Raw genomic sequence first — 17,020 nt, 5'->3', positions numbered from 1 at the left:
ACAAAACCAACACAGTGCCAAATAACAGCCAAAAATATTACACCAAATAAACCAGATCTCACCCAAATTTGGGCCACTATGCATATTTATTCTGACCCACCCACCACATGGAATGACATGAGTAGTCCACACTTACTTCTCACATATGGCCCAAAACCTAGTCATAATGCTACTTCAACCAAAAGCTGAATACATTAGAATTCACTTAAACGGGAGCCAAATAGCTCTCAGACTTATCCAGAGCTGGTTTGCAATGTCCAATCTTGTCTACCCTGCACTTTGGTGTCACAACCAAACCATGACGAAGTTCTATGTCAAATATGAACACATTATAAATAAACCAGAACTGGTCAGAATTTGGGGCTGTCTATATCATTATGGTACCTGCAGATACTGTGTTTAATGGGAACATGCAGTGGTCCAGCCTTGTTGGTCTCAGGGTCAAAGATGAAGATATCTATTGAAGAACTGAATAAATAACCAGACACAAGAAATAACTTGTAAACAGCTGAGAACTATTCTTTATTCTTTAACTGTGCCACGAAACAGGAAAAAAACCAAACAGATGAACAGATGAAATGTGGAACACAGTTGTGGACCTCCAGCTTCCAATAAATCATGGGCCCAACATTGTCTCGTCTTCATCTGTCCCTTTAAGAAATGCACAAAAGAACAGATTTTGTTAAAGCAGTACTGTGGTTACTGTGTATAGGGCTGCAGTGAAGTGCAAAACATAAAATCTTATCAAGAGACCAAACAAAAAAGGGCCTGTAAAGTGATATAAAGTTATAAAATATTGTGTTGATGTCTTTCAACACCTGTGACAGATTCGCGACCTGTCCAGGGTGTACCCTGCCCCTCGCCTAATAATAGCTGGGATGGGTTCCAGCAACCCTGCAACTCTGAATTGGACAAGCGGTACAGAAAATGGATGGATGGTTTTTCAACACTTAAGTCCATAGTTTGGTTTTAATTCAAATTAATCTAAAGCAATAATTGATTTTGTATCTGATCACTGACCCAATATCTGCTTGCTCAACCTCATTCTGTTCAGACAACAATGAAATGATAGTACTGGAGTGAACTGGAGCCAAGCAGCTTCATCAAACACCAATGAACTTCCCAGTTAACCTGAAGTTACAGTATTAAAACATAATGTATATTTGAGTTTGTCATTATGTTAGTGCACAGCAATTAGATTTTTTGCTATTTTGCTAACCTTTCCTCAGCATTTGTTGGTTCAATGAAGCTAGCCAGAATGCAATTAATAGAGCATATTATATACATGTTGCAATGTGTGTATTTGTGTGGTTCTATCTGTCATAAAAAGATAATTAATACAGGGTGTTTTGGTGTGTCATGATGCTTCCAGAAAAAGACCTGAGATACTGGGTCAGAGGGTCTGATCATACAAGGTTGGTTTTTAGCCAAAAGATGCTAGGTGGAAGGCAGAGAGCCTCTATTCTCCCTGGAAAAAGCCAGCAACATTACTCTAAAGCTGTTTCATTAAGTAAAAAAGTAGGTAAAATTCCTGAATAATTTCCTTTTTAATAACTCTTCTCGGGGACCCCCAAGATATTTGTCAGTCTGGTGGTGCGTTACAGACAGGGCTTGACATTAACACCCGCCAACCCATCAATTGCGGGTAATTTCAGCAGTGGCTAGTAACACAGCCACTCCAGCCAGCAACTTTGGCGGGTTGAATTCTATATACATTTTTAATAGTATTCTCAAATGGCATCTGAAATAATGAACGAATTGAAATGTGAGACTAAAACACTACAACTCCCATAGGCACTGCCTGAGCAGTGTGTGCTCATTGGTCCATTTGTGACTGATGTCATTTTAGGTGTTCCCAGTGGAGAGCAGAGTTATGAAGTGCGACTCACAGTCAGACTCGTGATCTATATAGTGCCACGATAGACATCATAATTGAGAAGGAAGAGGTGAGTTCTCCCTGGTTTTCTTCACCAGGAAGCCGCTGCTACCTCTACCTGAGCTCTCTGCCAGAAAAGCTGCAACATGCTTTTTTCTGAGGTTGCAGTGACGAGGAGAATGAGACAGAAGGAAGGAATAAAACCAGAGTTGTTCTGTGTGGATTATTTCATGGTTGGCGACGCTAAAGAGACTGAAAGGAAATGCAGCCGGGAAAACTGCCTTGGCTCGATACCGGCGCATTGGTTGCTGAAGCTCTGCTCCACAGGGAACTTCTACACTCAACATTTTCTAATCACATTATCACGTTTTCCTCAAAGCCTTTGTGGAGGACAAATATGCTGCTAATGTAACAGTGAGGGATCAATGAGAGCTTGTAGAAATGCTAAACTTTTACATATAGAAATGAGAAGCCAGTGTTTTGTGCATTGGACCTGTGCAGGTGAAAGGCGTGGCGGGGGAGGGAGCTGGGGATGCAGGAGGCTGGTCTCACGCATGCGCTTTATTCAAAAACTCGCAAACCGTCTCTGCTTTCTGAATCACAGCAAACATCCTCTATTTCACCTTTAAGAATCAAAACTTCATCCACTTCAACATTAGAAGTATGTTTTTGTGTTTGATAGGGGGTTTTCATTCCAGCTCAATTTAGCAGGGAGATGTCATGTAACATTAACTATGTAAAAATATATTTCACCTGTTGATTCATATTAGAGATCAAGTGATATATCTGCCGGCTGATATACCAGGCCAATATTTGGCTTTTATTAATTGGCATCGGCCAAAATCCTTGTTTGGCCATGCCGATTTAAAGCGGCTCTATGCAAGATAATCATAATCATAAAGCTGCTTGGAAGTAATTTCTTTGCTTGACTGACCTGTTCTGATGAAAAAGCTGACATTCCCTCCTCTATCGGGTCTCCCGATACCCAAAACGGCGCTTGCAGTTTTGCCCATTGATGCTCGCGTTTGTTTTAGTTCGGAAGTCCCGCGATACACGAGACTACAGCTCGTAAATCCGTTTGGACAGATATGCATGTTTCATCTGCGATTCTTTTTTTGCTTCAATACTGCTTTGATAATTACTTTTACTACATGCCTTTGAAGCCATGGTGACTCGACGTCGCCTGTTCAAAACAACCGTTTTGCCTCTTGTTTACAACATTCTTCTTCGTCTGTCGCCTATTTTCGCTATATGGAGCTCCCCCTACAGCTTTGCGGTGCGTACTGCATGGTAAACACACCCAGAGTTGCATTGATCTGCTTTAAAGTCAGGCACATCCGTGGGGAGCTGCTGCACCGTGAAGCATCCAGCTTTTCTAAGGAGGGGAAGCCATCTTTACTCAGTTGTTTATATCTTCCTCTACTGTACTGTTACAAATCCTGTAGCAGGTGGAGCTCAGCTCTGGCTGGCTATAATTCAGAGGTAAAGGAGGGGGAACTGAGCTCCAGAGAGGTCTTGCCCACTTTAAACATTGAATATGGCATTTTAGCATGCAAATAAAGGGCGAAAACAACAATATATCAGCCTTAAAAAATTAATTTGTTTTTTTGATACACTAAAGTCAAATACAGTTTTCATTAAAGATATGTTACTAACTGAGATGTTATTTCCCTATCCCTACTTTTCAGACCCATGTACTGGCTTTTAAGAAGGGTAATTTGGTGAAAATTCCAGCTACAGTTTGCATTACTGTCCCATCACTGCCAAGAAAAGATGTTACATCTACAGGAACATGGTTATACTTGCTGTATGGTGAATGAACAAGCCTGTAATTCTTAAGTGACCATACTGGAAAAAATGGCAAAAATCACAACATTGCCTTTTTTAATTGTATTTGTTCATTTAGAATTGGGGAGCTGCTTTGTATTCTGCCCTCTTTTTTTTTTTTTTTTTTTACAAATGCTGACAGATTCATCTTGATTTCTGATGTAAAACAGTATCACACATATATTGCAAAATAGGTATTGTAGCTGACTTACGTGCGAGCTGTGTGGAACGCCTTTTTTGCTCTCTCTCTCTCCTCCCACCATCCCTGTCTCCAGCAAGATGAAGCCACTTTTTTATATAAGTCTCCACCTCCTGGTCTGTTGCGGTGGCCGTTAACTTATTGTTTCTGGCTGTTCCTAAAAATTAAAAAAAAAATTTGTAAAGCTTACGATAGATGCAATCACATAATTGTGAGAAATGCCTAAACTGCATGGCTATATCCTGCCCATAGCTGGGCAGCAATGAATGTAGTTTGAAAACAGTCTGGCCATGACCTAAACTCTAGCTTTCAGCTGACAAGATTGCAGACCAGTGCACTGTAGAGGGGACGGATACACAGCTGAAGAAGATGGTGAAGCACATACAGTAGTTTTAAAATTTTTTACTGATACTGTTTTTTTTTTCCTGGTTACTGATACTTCAACGATCACTGATCAGGGAGTTTTAAAAAACCAATCACCGATCCGATTACATGAGGAAGCAAATGTATCCATTTTAATAATTTTTTACCCATATTTATTCTTTAATTTGTATCTTAAAAAGGATTTCAGTTGACATTTTTTGCCCTGAACTAACTGAGATGAAAAGGTTAAACATCAATAACCTCTAATGGACATTCATATTTAACCAGAACCAACCAAAATAATTTAAGACACAAATAATGGGCTCAACAACTTAACTTGTTCTCATTAAATTAGGCTTCTTTAATGCACTTAAAGGAAACATATCATGCTTTTAAGTCCTTTCTTTTCACATGTAAATCATTAATTTACGGTTTATATAAAGTAAAACTGCAATCCTTTGGTCTGAAATCGTTGTTAGTATAGCTCCACACACCCCTTCTTAACCCCTGTTCTGAGGTGTTCCTTCACAGTCAGTGAGAGCAGTTCGATTTGATGCTGTCTCTTTAAATTTTAGCAGACATTTCACCCTTCCTGGTTACAGCGTGTTTTTTTCTCGATTCGACTCCGCCCCCTTAGCCTCTTAGCCGCTAACGATCGGCAGAGAATGTTTTTCAAAAATAACATGACCATATTTAGCGGAACCGCAGCAAATACAGCGACTTAATAGATAGAAAAACATAATAGATAGCGGAGAAAACTAAACAGACTGAAAAATATGACCCAAAAAGAATAATAAGATTTATATGCGGCACCGTAAGTGAATAAATTACATTTTTCTGCACTCCGGAACGCTTGGAAAAGACAAAAACAGGTATTTAAGGGCTTAAAAAAGTGGATTTTGCATGATATGTTCCCTTTAAAATTACTTTTCAAGTATTCTGCAAAAAGGGGTAGGTATTCTGTCAGAAAATATTCATATAACTCATTCATTTACTGTACCGCTTGTTCAATTACTATGAAATTATTTAGTCACAGTAGTGAGACGTGTCTATTTTCTTTGTTTAAAAAAAATGTTTAATTGGTGTGAATGACTGCTTTACGTTTTTGTAGCATTTATGTTTTGAGCTATTTTTAGACTTGCTTTATGAAATATGTGCGGTTAAGTCCACCCATTCTTTAATCAGTTGTCTTTTCAATGCCACTTCCTTGCTGACGTTTTTCGTCCTAGCCACGTTCAGACTCCGGGTCAGCACAGCCAACCTTCGACTCCATCCGTAACGTTTTCTTGTGCGTTCAACCAATTCTGCCAGAATGGTGGGCCGCAAGCTGTGTCCGCTACAGCTCCGAGGTCAGCAAGCAGCAGCAAAAGAAAAGGTCTGCACCACGACTGCTTTCAGAGTGGCGCTTACTATGTGACAAGGCTAACAATAAAGTTGTTTTTTTTTTTTTTTTTAATTTACACGGCATCACTAGCAAACAGTGTCACAGTGCAGCTGAAACACATCTCAAGAAGCTGCAACAGGAGCAGTTTGAAAATGACAATGACCTCATTCATCGTTTTGGTGAATGAAGACTTTAGTGCTGATCAGAAAAAATGGGAAAAAAATGGGAAATATCGACTGATCCGATCAAATCGATCCAATCGGTGGAAAGTCTAATTATATGATTTTCTTCACCCCTTTCAACTCAAATGCATGAAAGAAAAGCAAGGAAGGATTAATAAGACACATTACTAAGAAATATAACCCATAATTAACACTTACCAGTAACTACATCTTTTAACTGGAGGCTGTGGAATGCTGCTTTCCCATTCACACCACGCCAGTTAAGTTGTTTGGCCAGGGAGTTGGTGAATAGGCTTTTCATGATCCGCCACACGGTGTCCTTGACATCGACCCCACCGATGACGCTCAAAGCAGAAATCTCAGCAAAAAAAAGAACATACATGATCAACATCAGCAGTACCAAACTGGGCATACAATGTATGATTTTTTTGTAAATCTTTTTTATACCAGCACTACACATTGTACAAGTAAACTATAAGCAATTTATGGTCAAAACTAATGATTTATGTACTCAAACTGTACAGTCTGATCATCCAAAATGCCACAGTGCTCACACTGTCCAAAGACTGATTGTCCTGTCTTTTGACAGCTGTCAAAAAAAATGCTATAAAATAAAACAATAAATTTCAGTTAAGTCATTTCAGTGTGCTGTGGTTTATAATTAGGTTTCACCAGAAAATTCCCTATAACAAGGTGATCTTCATTTTGGCTGTGTAGGAGGGATTTTGTTTCCCACCGATGTACAAAACATGTATCTAAACACTCTTTACAATAGTCTTCACTCCAATAAAAAAAAAAACTAGCACTAACATACACCAAATAGTTCTAGAGTGTGAAATGCATCGTTACCATTTTCTGTTTCAAGTCCACCTCTTCTCTGACCCGCTTCTCCACAGCCAGTAAAGAGCTGATATCCTTCAGTGGGAAGACATCCTTCTCAAGGACCTCCTGCCCACCATCAGGCTGTCCTTCGAACTTATTCAGGGTCAAGGTAATAATTTTGAGCTGCTCCATGATAAGCTCCTGGTTCGTCAGGAGCCTACGCAGAAGAACTAAAAATAACAAGATACAGTAAAATAATTAAAACCTAAAAGACATTGTAAGATGAAAAAGATAGCGACAGAGAGGGTGTGCATCAGTGTGCAAATATCATCACTTAAATATCACATCATTTAAACAAATATCATTTAAACTTATGAGCAAGGTTTAAAGCACCTTCAGTTGGCACATCCTTGCCCCGACTGGTCCCTGGCTGTTGTGGGCTGGCAGTGGGCAATGGGCCTGCCACTGATGCAGGTCGTTGGGGTGTAGGGGCCCTTCTTTGTGTTATATTGAGGTCTGGCTGTTGAATTTTTGGGGCTGCTGGCAGTGATGATTTTTGCATGGTCCTGACAGTCGAGTCGCTGTCACTGTCGCTTTGAAAGCGAATGCTTGGTCTTGTGTGTGCATATAGAGGATTGGGATGGGAAGAGGAAAAAATTGAAAGTATAAAGCATTTGTCATTGGTAAGTTGTTGCACTGAACTTGTATTGCTTAAGACATAGCACACATCATACTACATAGCCCTTTTACTTTTATTAGCATGGGCAGGAGAATGTGCCTGCCATAAGCATTGAATCGGCGTGAGTAAAAAACAATATGGCGCACATTTTTTTTTTTTGTCGGTTTCCCCTCTTTAACAACAAATAGCCACAGGCAGCATCACACCAGCGATCTCCGTTAAGCAGCGGCAGCCCCCTCAGCATGTTCAACATTTAACTGGCAGCAGTGACGTCCAGTCTCTGTACACGATCAGCAGTGTGGAAGTTTTTCAAAGTGTGTGAGGAGGATAACAAGTTTGCTGTAAGCAACAAAAGAGGGCAGAGCAGGGATTGGCTATATGGTGCCAGTGCCACAGGTGACTCTGTGGCATTAACACTGGCACGCCGGCACCTCTCAGCTGATTTCTTGTCAGCTCCGTCCACAATCCCCGCAGCGCTGTAACTACTACAGTAACTACAACCCCAGTTCACAGAGCACAGCCAAACATAGTATAACATTTATTTAAGGGTTATTTATTGATTGTTAAATAAGAAATTTGTTCTTCTTTCTTCTTATCAAGAATGTTGCATTTTGGAAATGTTTATCTTTTTTTTTTTTTTCAGTTCTTGGCTTCAATCAATGCACCTGTTTGACCAGGAAATATGACATCTGTTTGCACACTTTTTAAACATCTTTTAAAATACATGTTTAAATAGGAAAACTATGTTGCAATGTCTTGTGTGTTTAGTTCATAAAAAATGTGATCGGAATCAGCCAAAATCGGTATCGGCTGTCCAACCACCTTGAAAATCGGAAATCGGGATCGGCCCAAAAAATTGTAATCAGTGCAAGCCTAAAAGTAATTGCATCTAATGATAGACATTCATCTCAGACCACTACATCAAACTCTGAACTATAGAGAGACCATTGTAAACTGAGTTTCTTCTAATATTCAGGATTACTATATTAAGACAATTCTAGTCACTGCAAATAAGCTGTATCCATTTCAGGGTGTTGTACATCCCGACAAACAAATAGGAGTGTAACATTACCCGCTTTCGGACAGAAAAGTTCTAAGAACTCAGTTCTAAGAACTGCCCTCCTTGAATGTAGTTATAGGAACTTTCTTCTCCAGGGGGACTTTTTCATTTTGCATTCACACATAAGTCAGGAACCTTGACAGGGACCAATGTGATGCAACAGTCGTGATACTTTCACACCACACTCAAACAAAGCACGGCAAACACCAGGCATACACTATGCCAGAGTGTTGCTCAGCATGAGGGTTAGAAGAAAATGAGGGTGAGTTAAAAAATAGTTCAAGGGCAAAGTTTGCCATTTTCCACTTTCCATTTTTAAAGCATCGGTTTGAGCACTGTTTAAGCCAGTATTTCTCAAACTATGAGACGAGCCCCACTAGTGGGGCGCAGAGGTATTGCAGCTGGGGCGCGACATCACCAGGATTGCAGGACTTTTTTCATCACATCGGTTCTACAACCAGGATTGACTTTTATAGTTGAACTTGTGATGCGACTGCAACAACAGCACCTTTATTTCCTTTAGTTTTGAAATTGTCAGCATCTACAACACTTTTATTTACCTTTGTACTTGTGATAAAACTACAGCACTTAAATTTTCTCCAATTGTGAGCTGAAGTTATACATGTAGCAACTACTGACAACTTATGAGCTGTTATGTAACAGTGTCTAACAACTTAAAACCTTGTAGACTAGCTAGGCTATTTAAATAAATAAAATATTTAAAAAAATAAGGCTTGGTCACCATCCTGTCAGGGTGATAAAAGCAGGTGGGGCTTGTGTATGCTCCTTTGTCGAAAGTGGGGAATGAGGAAAAAAGTTTGAGAAACACTGTTTTAAGCAGTGGCACTGTTTCAAAAGTACCGGTCTGACACCGGTATCGGATAAAACCTAAACGATACACATCCCTACTCAACTCATCCCACAGCTACCTTATGGACTTTATCCCTCCCCACAGCTAAAATGGTGCATTTTCAAACAAGTTTACTACCTCATATTGTAGCTCATAGATACCGGGACTTGTGTATAAAACAAATTTATAATGATCTATTTTAGTCTAAACACAACTCTAACACTTGATGATTGATTCAATTCACTCAAGAGTAAAAAAAAAAAGTTTGTTTTTTTCTTTTGGACATACGGTAAATATCAAATCACTTTTATATGGCTCTTACTTTCACATACTCCATAAAATTATGCCTTCTTCCGAAATATTTGGTCAAATGTTCAATTTTTCCCTTATGGTGTCCAAGCAACAATGGATGGTTCAACTTGTACCTATGCTCAACTTACCCTGGTCTCCCTTATTGAGTGATTTTTCTATAACATAATGTGAATAAATAAAGATTCAGTTTTCAGAGGTAAATGTTACATTTTCATATTCATTCAGTTCATTCTAAACTGAACTGAAGCAGAAATAACTATATAATTGAACTAAATAAAAATAAATAATTGAGGCGGTAGTTATTGACAGCAGATAATGTAGCAATAATTCTAAATGTCTCACAAATATAGTGGCTTTGAATTCTTACAGTCTTTTTCGCTTCCTCTGTGGCATGTCATCATTTTCTTCTGCTGTCTGTAGGTCAGTGTGGGTCTCTGCCCAGGGAAGTTTGAGGCGGGCAGTTGTGTATTTTGCTGTAAATATAGATTCAGATATCATAATTAATAGAGTATATATGTTTTTAAATGATTGAATTCAGTTATGTGGTAATGTGTATACCTGCTTTATATAAAATCCGAACTCTGAATTCTTCCCATGATGACCCCGGCTGCTCTGCATTTTTTACAGCCTTTACCAGTTCTTCAGGTTTGTAGTAAGAGGGCCACTGACAAACGTCATCAGCCACCCAAGCTGCTGGCACCACCTCAACCTCTTGGGTCTCGTAAAATTCAACAATGTAAAACATTGCCTAGAAAAGGAAGGAGGTACAACAACACAAAGTTATTTTTACAAACACTAGACAAATTCTTTCACATTCCCAAATGAATCATTACATTAAATATGGTATCCACACTTACACATAGATGTGTGAAGGCAAACTGAACTGTAACTTGCTGCTGAGCTGCACATAAAGTATATGAAAAAGAAATTAAACTGAAAATGAAAACACATGCTGTGTGTAGCTAAGATGGTATTACTCTGCATGCAGAAGAGGCACAACAACAAACCCTGCCTCCAAAGGTAAGCGAACACACTTCTGTATAGTGTCCAACCTTAAACACATGAGGTGTGATGAGAGATCTGACACAAAAAAAATTTCCAAATTTGAAGAGTCAATGGGATAGACAAAAAAGCTTGTAATCTTTCTGTATTCTTTGCAAACCAAATATTCCTGACCCTCAAAAACAACTATATTCTGGACCAAAAGTATCTTGCCACTCATTTTAATGCATCTGTCCCTCTCTGATGAATTAATAACAAATTCATCCATTTCCAGTTCTTTAAACTGGGAGACAGTTCCCACAAAACCTTCTGGGACAGGTCCATCAGAATGTGATATTTTGAGATTTTTTCCAATTTTCAGAGTTTCTTCTGGTAAACTTGTTGCATCCAGTTCTGAAATCCTCCGTATCACTTGTTGCAGTGGTGAACTAGGCTTTCTAACCATGCCCTTAATGTTTTTTAAATAGTTCTCAAATGGAAAACCAGATATTAGGTCCAAGTTCCCATGTACCCTCACATCTTCACTGAGGTGAATCAAGCCATGTATGTTGTACACTACAAATTCCTGGCCATAGAGTTGCCCAAAATGTTTAACAAATGCTCTGAGGAGTGTGTTTGCAAAGTCATTTAGCATCAAACAATAGGTTGGACTCGCCAGAATGTAAATGCTCACAGATAATAGCATAAAGTTTTGATACACTTCTGGAGCCAGAACGTCTTTCAAAACAACTGGGCCTGTGTAAAGTAGGAACTGCCGAAGTTCTGTTGCCTTCCATCTTAGTCTTTCATCAAGCCCCCTTGGTCTTCGGGCAAATTCGGAGGGTATGTACATTCTGAGAGCAAGTAACTTAGTAGAAATCAGTGAGATCTGTCTGGCTGAAATGCGGTATCTTAACTTCCCACCTGTGCCGATCCATAAATCAAGTAGGCGACGCACCACACCTAAGCAAACTAAATGCATATAGTCGTGTGGGAAGCCACTGACCATAGGAACAGATGCTTCACAAAATGGTGAAGGTTTTATGTGGTGGTCCTCATCCTCTGCTCTTGAAAAAGATTCATCTGTTCTCACTCTAGCATTTACTTCTGGGAATGTCATGCGGTTACTAACATATACACTTGACTGTACACATTTATCACAGCCACTATAGCCATTGTGTGACTTAATACCTTTAACAAAGGCCCTTGCAGGAGCATCACAAATTACTGAGCACACAGTTAGAAAAAAGGTTTTACCATTAACAACAAAGCCATTGCTGAAGGATTTCAGTTCACAAACCAGATCCCTTAGATATTCTGATAAAGACCAAGGCTTTGAATTCCCACAAAAAATGGCAATTGGAACAGGTTTCCGACTGAACCCTTGCAGAATGCCCAAGATTGGCCAAAACTGAACAGCTGAACTTTTAAAAATTGGTAGACCGTCAATATTTAACTGCAATTTAAAGTTGTGACTGTCTGGAACAACAAATGCAAATCTCTGCAATATTTTAGTGAACATATTCTGTATCCCAAAATAGTGGAACGATTCACCTGCCAGGGAACTAACAGCATGGCCAATGTGTGTCTTTAACAATGTTCTGGCATCTTTGGGCAATGAAGGATGATGAACTTTTAGAATAGATAAGAGGGCAGACAAAGCAATTAATGAAATCCCAAATTGTGTGCTCCAGTCTCTTAAGCAACTTGCTAAATCCCTTGTGTCATGAACATTATTTCTGTCATCATCACCAAAACTTAATCCACCATCTCCACTGTCTACGTCAAAATTTGAAGGTGAATCAGCGATTGCCTCCGCGGTTGAAGCAATCGCTTCATCCTGAAAACTGCACTCTTCTTCAGGGTCAACATCAAGTTCATGCTTGTCATTTAAAGAGTCAAAGAACTGGTTAACTCTTTTGACAGCTCTTTTCCTTAAATTACTGCGTGTGGTATTCCACTGTTCTTTATCCATGGCACTATAGGATCACTGACCTATTTGGTGTTTAGTAACTTGTGCAGCTCAGCAGCAGAATGTTACTCTGAAAGAGAAAGAAATAAACAAGCATTATACATTGATACATCACATTATATAGAATATCAGTACCTTTATTTATTCATTTGTTTATTTCACAGGGAGAGTCCAAAAGGTAAACAACATGAGGACAAGGCAGGGATTTGTTAAAAAAAAAAAAAAAAAAAAAAAAAAAAAAAAAAAAAAAAAAAAACATGTATTTTAGCAGAGCAGCTTACCTCTAATGAGTTCAATAATCTGTTTCCACCAGCAGATTTCTGTAATGACAATACTTTAAAAATGATCATGACAGTATAATACACTGTAATTAAAAATACATAATGTAGCTCAAGTAAATACATTTTTCTTTCACAAAAATAATTTCATACAAACAAACAATGAGACAAATAGAAAACATTTATTTCTTTTCCTGGGGATGTAGAGTTAGAGTTGAAGCTAAACCAAGGAAATAGACATACAGGTAGGGATGTCACGATTATTTGTTTTCACAATTAATTGTGGTAGTAGAAGCTACAATTAATAATCGTAAAGCTTCGAAAATATCATTTTACAGAAAAGAAAAAAAACGTCTTATTTATTGGTGCCGCAGTTACTCAAACTTGAAACAAGTTATATTGCCGTTTTTGGTCGGTGTAGCTATAGCTAGCAGCTAGTAGCTAGCATACTCCTCCGTCCGCAAACGGCAATATAACTTGTCTGGATGTATATTTTCTAGCGATTTTAGGGTCAACGCATCGCTGTTCACCATTGACCACATGGTGAGTTTCATGTCTTTGCAAACGAATGTTTAATGCCGTTTTATGAATGAATGCACGAGTGCCCATAGGAGCCCATGTAAAGTGGAGGGGGACGGCAGCACAGAAACCTCAAATACTGGTTCAGCACCAAATGTCAAATTTGTGATCAGAATGGCTCTAAGTCACCCCAGACAACCTAAAACCAGAATCCATAGAAATTTCTGCGTCACCTATCCAGGTTTTCCAGTAATAGCATCCAAAAATGCCTTTTTGGTCTTACTGCACATTGACATCTAAGCATATTTAAGCTGCACCTCACCCCGGCCAGCTTAAGTACAAGCGGTACAGTAATACCTGGTGTTTTGCTCAACTGAATTTCAACTGTGACAGTCGGCTGACGAATGACTGCTCACATTACCCTGTATCAGAAAACACCGGCTAGCTTGACTGCAGTCTCGAAGCAATGTTTTCTCATTTGAGCTGGTTGCTATGGGCGCAGAGCGTGAAGTACCCGGATAACGCACCTCAAGCAGTTTCTTTTCCGAGTTATTATGTGTCGCCAAAGTGGAACTAACCTGAAACACAGCTGCTTCCTCTCCTACTTGTTTTAATTGTGACATTTTGCAATAGACATTTAGAGACTAACCGTGTAATACATGTTTAAAAGCGAGGGCTGACCAGCGGGGCTTCTTGAAGGAGAGAGGAGCCGGGCTGGAGGGCATGGAGATGCCCGGTTATGGCTCAGTCCCGCATTAACTAAAACTCGGACAGTTCGAAACTAATCAGATTATGTTCAAATGAATTTTCAAACAGACTAAGTAGTCTTCAATAGCACATATTGCTCGTAGATATTTTTTTCTGACATAATGCGGCCGTGATGAGGCTAACAGCCATCTCTTATCTGGCTTTCACCCCTGCATCTAGCCATCTGCATAGTTAGACTAATCTTGTATAAAAACTAAATGTTGACTAGCCAAAATTTTTTGCAGCATTGGTACCCTGACAAAACTTGTGAAGTTCCAACAATAAAAGCTAAATATTTGCCACGGTTACTCACCTCGCCGTTCTGTTCTGTAGATAGACCTCGCGGCTCCCGCACTTTCTGCTTCCGTGCGCCCTTTCTAAATTAAAAAAATGATGCATTCAAAGTACTCGTAAATTGGAAAGCTCCAACTTGCACTGGAAAACGTCACAGAAAGTAGAATTTAATTAAGCATATGGTCCATCACGACAGACTGAATAACGCTTACCTAATAAAAAAAAAAAACTGTCACTGTGGGTGTGATATGGTCAAATAAAATGTTGGTCTTTTTCCAATGTCGGACTGCAAGTCATTTTATATTTGGTAGAGAGCGGAGGCGATTTGTGTTGACAAATAAACTCTCTGGCTAGGCCTGGGGTTCTCAACCTTTTTTTTTATGCTGGACCCAATTTTTTCCGTACAAACGCCCCATTCACATAGCCTACTGTAATCAATCTCAAACTAAATCTACTTGAGCTTAACAGAAACCTTGTAAAATATATGACATGATAAATATGAATAACCTTAAAAATATATAACATTGAGCCATCACAAAGACAATTATCACATGTATGTCAAATTTCATATAAAAAAAATCATCTTTGCTCTCTAATATTGTTTTTTTTACTCTCAGAGTAAAAATACTTTCTCTCAAAAAAAAATAAAAAGATAAGATACGGTGCAGATTTCATGGAGGCAATGTTTCAGTGTTTTCAACCCGGATTTAAAGGTGTCTACGGTTGATCAGAGTTAAATCTCCACTGGCAGTTTGTTCCAGTTGTTAAAAGCATGTCAGCTAAATGTTGCTTCTCCATGTTTAGTCTGGACTCTAGTCTGGACTAGTTGACCCAAGTCCTTGGATCTAGGAGTCCTGCTGGGTTTATACTCTGGACATATCACAGATATTCTAGGCCCAAACCATTCTGGGATTTGTAAATGATCAGTAGGATTTTATAATGTATTCTCTGAAATGGAATGGATGTGTTCAGGCCTTTAGTTCTAACTCTAGCAGCAGCATCTGGATGAGCTGCAGCTGTCCGAAGCTCTTTTTGGGAAGTCCAGTTAAAAGACCATTACAGTAATCCAGTTTACTGGAGATAAAGGCATGGTTCGGTTTTTCCTGCTGGGAGACAAAACTTTGATGGATCTGAGCTGGTAAAAAGCTGCTTTGGTGACAGCTTTGATGTGGCCACTAAAAGTCAGATCTGAGTCTATCAACACTCCAAGGGTACAAACTTGCTCAGTGGGTTTCAAAGCCCGGATCTCAAGATATTCAGCAGTGCTGACCATCTTCTCTTTGCTACCAAACAGAATAATCTCAGTTTTGTCCTCATTTAGTTGAAGAAAATTCTCCCTCATCCAGTTGTTTATCTGCTCCAGACACTGACACAGTGAGTCTACTGGGCTGCAGACGTCAGTTGACAGAGACACATACAGTACAGTACAGTTGTGTATCATCTGCATAGCTGTGATAATTGATGTTAAAGTTCTGTATTATTTGACCCAAAGGAGGCATATACAAGTTGAATAGAAGAGGTCCAAGAACTGACCCCTGGAGGACACCACAAATCATGCTAATTTCTCAGATTCAGCTGCCAATCGTAACTAAATAATTAAACAAATCAAAGTTTCTAAGTTGTAAAAATGTTGAGCAATTCCTTATTAACAAACTGCTCTTTTTTTCCAAACATAAAAAAGTAACCAAAAATCATAAATTCAACTGTCTCAATGAACAAATGAGCACAAAGACTGCTTATTTAATAACTGAAATAAAGTGCCATGCCCAGTGGTGTAGCCTAGTTTATTCTAGAGGGTTTACTCTGGTATCCCCCACGCTTGACATAAGCCCCAATATGGTCCAAAAGTGCAGACACAGACAAGGTGAATTCATGAAAAAAAGTAAAAGCTATGTCATTTTTCAGTGGTTATATGAAAATTTAGAACCTTTTCTAGTGAGTATACTAGCTGCTTATCAAACAGACTATACCACTGCCCACGCCCCACAGAATTTTCAGCCCATTGGATACCAGCATTATAAACATTTATCAACATATGCATGATGAAGTTTTTGCCTTGCTTGTGTTTGAACACAAAGAGCTGCTGAGATGTGGCTGAGGATTTCCTTCTTCATCTCTTCCACAAGAAGAGATACACCTGTACAGGCAAATTTTTCTTCCCCTGCATTTAAGTTTTTTACTCAGTAATGGGAAAGGTTTTCAAGATAGGTAAGTAAATTACTTGGGTCAAAATGTACTTGAGTAAAAGTAAAATTACCAATTTCAAAAGGTACTCCAAAAATGACAAATTACTCACAAAAACTACTCAATTACAGTAATTTGAGTAAATGTAATTCTTTACTTTATACCTCTGATGATCAGTAATAAAAAAATCTTGAGTTCATTCAAACTTCTTTTAGAATATGTTTTAAAGGTAAACTGTATAACAAAATCAAAGATCAAAAACAAAAATATGTATAACTCAAAACTGTGGTTCTATAGACATCTTCACAGCTTGTAAACAGTGTGATATATATCGATGGGGCTTAGCTGGAGGCAAACGCAGAGTCTGGAGTCTATGTTAACAAGTGACAGCTAACAATTTCCGGTGGTATTTTTGTAGTTGGAGAGTTTCCAAACAAATATTTCAGGTTCGGAAATGTCAGAATATGTCCAGACGCTCACTCTATGGGAAT

At 38.9% G+C, this 17,020-nt stretch overlaps 1 protein-coding gene and 1 long non-coding RNA gene across 2 annotated transcripts; both read right to left on the bottom strand.

Annotated features, from left to right (window-relative positions):
• Positions 1–501: 501 nt before the first annotated feature.
• On the bottom strand, positions 502–6,467 carry LOC121639522. Its single transcript, XR_006010181.1, has 3 exons — positions 6,030–6,467; positions 3,916–4,059; positions 502–651 (listed from the first exon to the last, which is right to left on the bottom strand). It is a non-coding gene; the product is annotated as an uncharacterized LOC121639522 (long non-coding RNA).
• Positions 6,468–6,656: 189 nt separating this feature from the next.
• Positions 6,657–14,387, bottom strand: LOC121651978. The gene is made up of 6 exons (XM_042004519.1): positions 14,365–14,387; positions 12,789–12,827; positions 10,113–10,302; positions 9,922–10,027; positions 7,047–7,267; positions 6,657–6,883 (listed from the first exon to the last, which is right to left on the bottom strand). Exons 3-6 carry the CDS (start codon positions 10,297–10,299, stop codon positions 6,657–6,659), a joined length of 741 nt encoding a protein of 246 aa, XP_041860453.1. The 5' UTR covers positions 10,300–10,302; positions 12,789–12,827; positions 14,365–14,387.
• Between the last annotated feature and the right edge of the window lie 2,633 nt (positions 14,388–17,020).

This window comes from Melanotaenia boesemani, chromosome 1, assembly GCF_017639745.1.
Source record: "Melanotaenia boesemani isolate fMelBoe1 chromosome 1, fMelBoe1.pri, whole genome shotgun sequence".
NCBI classification, from domain to species: Eukaryota; Metazoa; Chordata; class Actinopteri; order Atheriniformes; family Melanotaeniidae; genus Melanotaenia; species Melanotaenia boesemani.
Note: the sequence above shows the minus strand (reverse complement) of the source record. Positions and strands in the feature narration are given on the sequence as shown.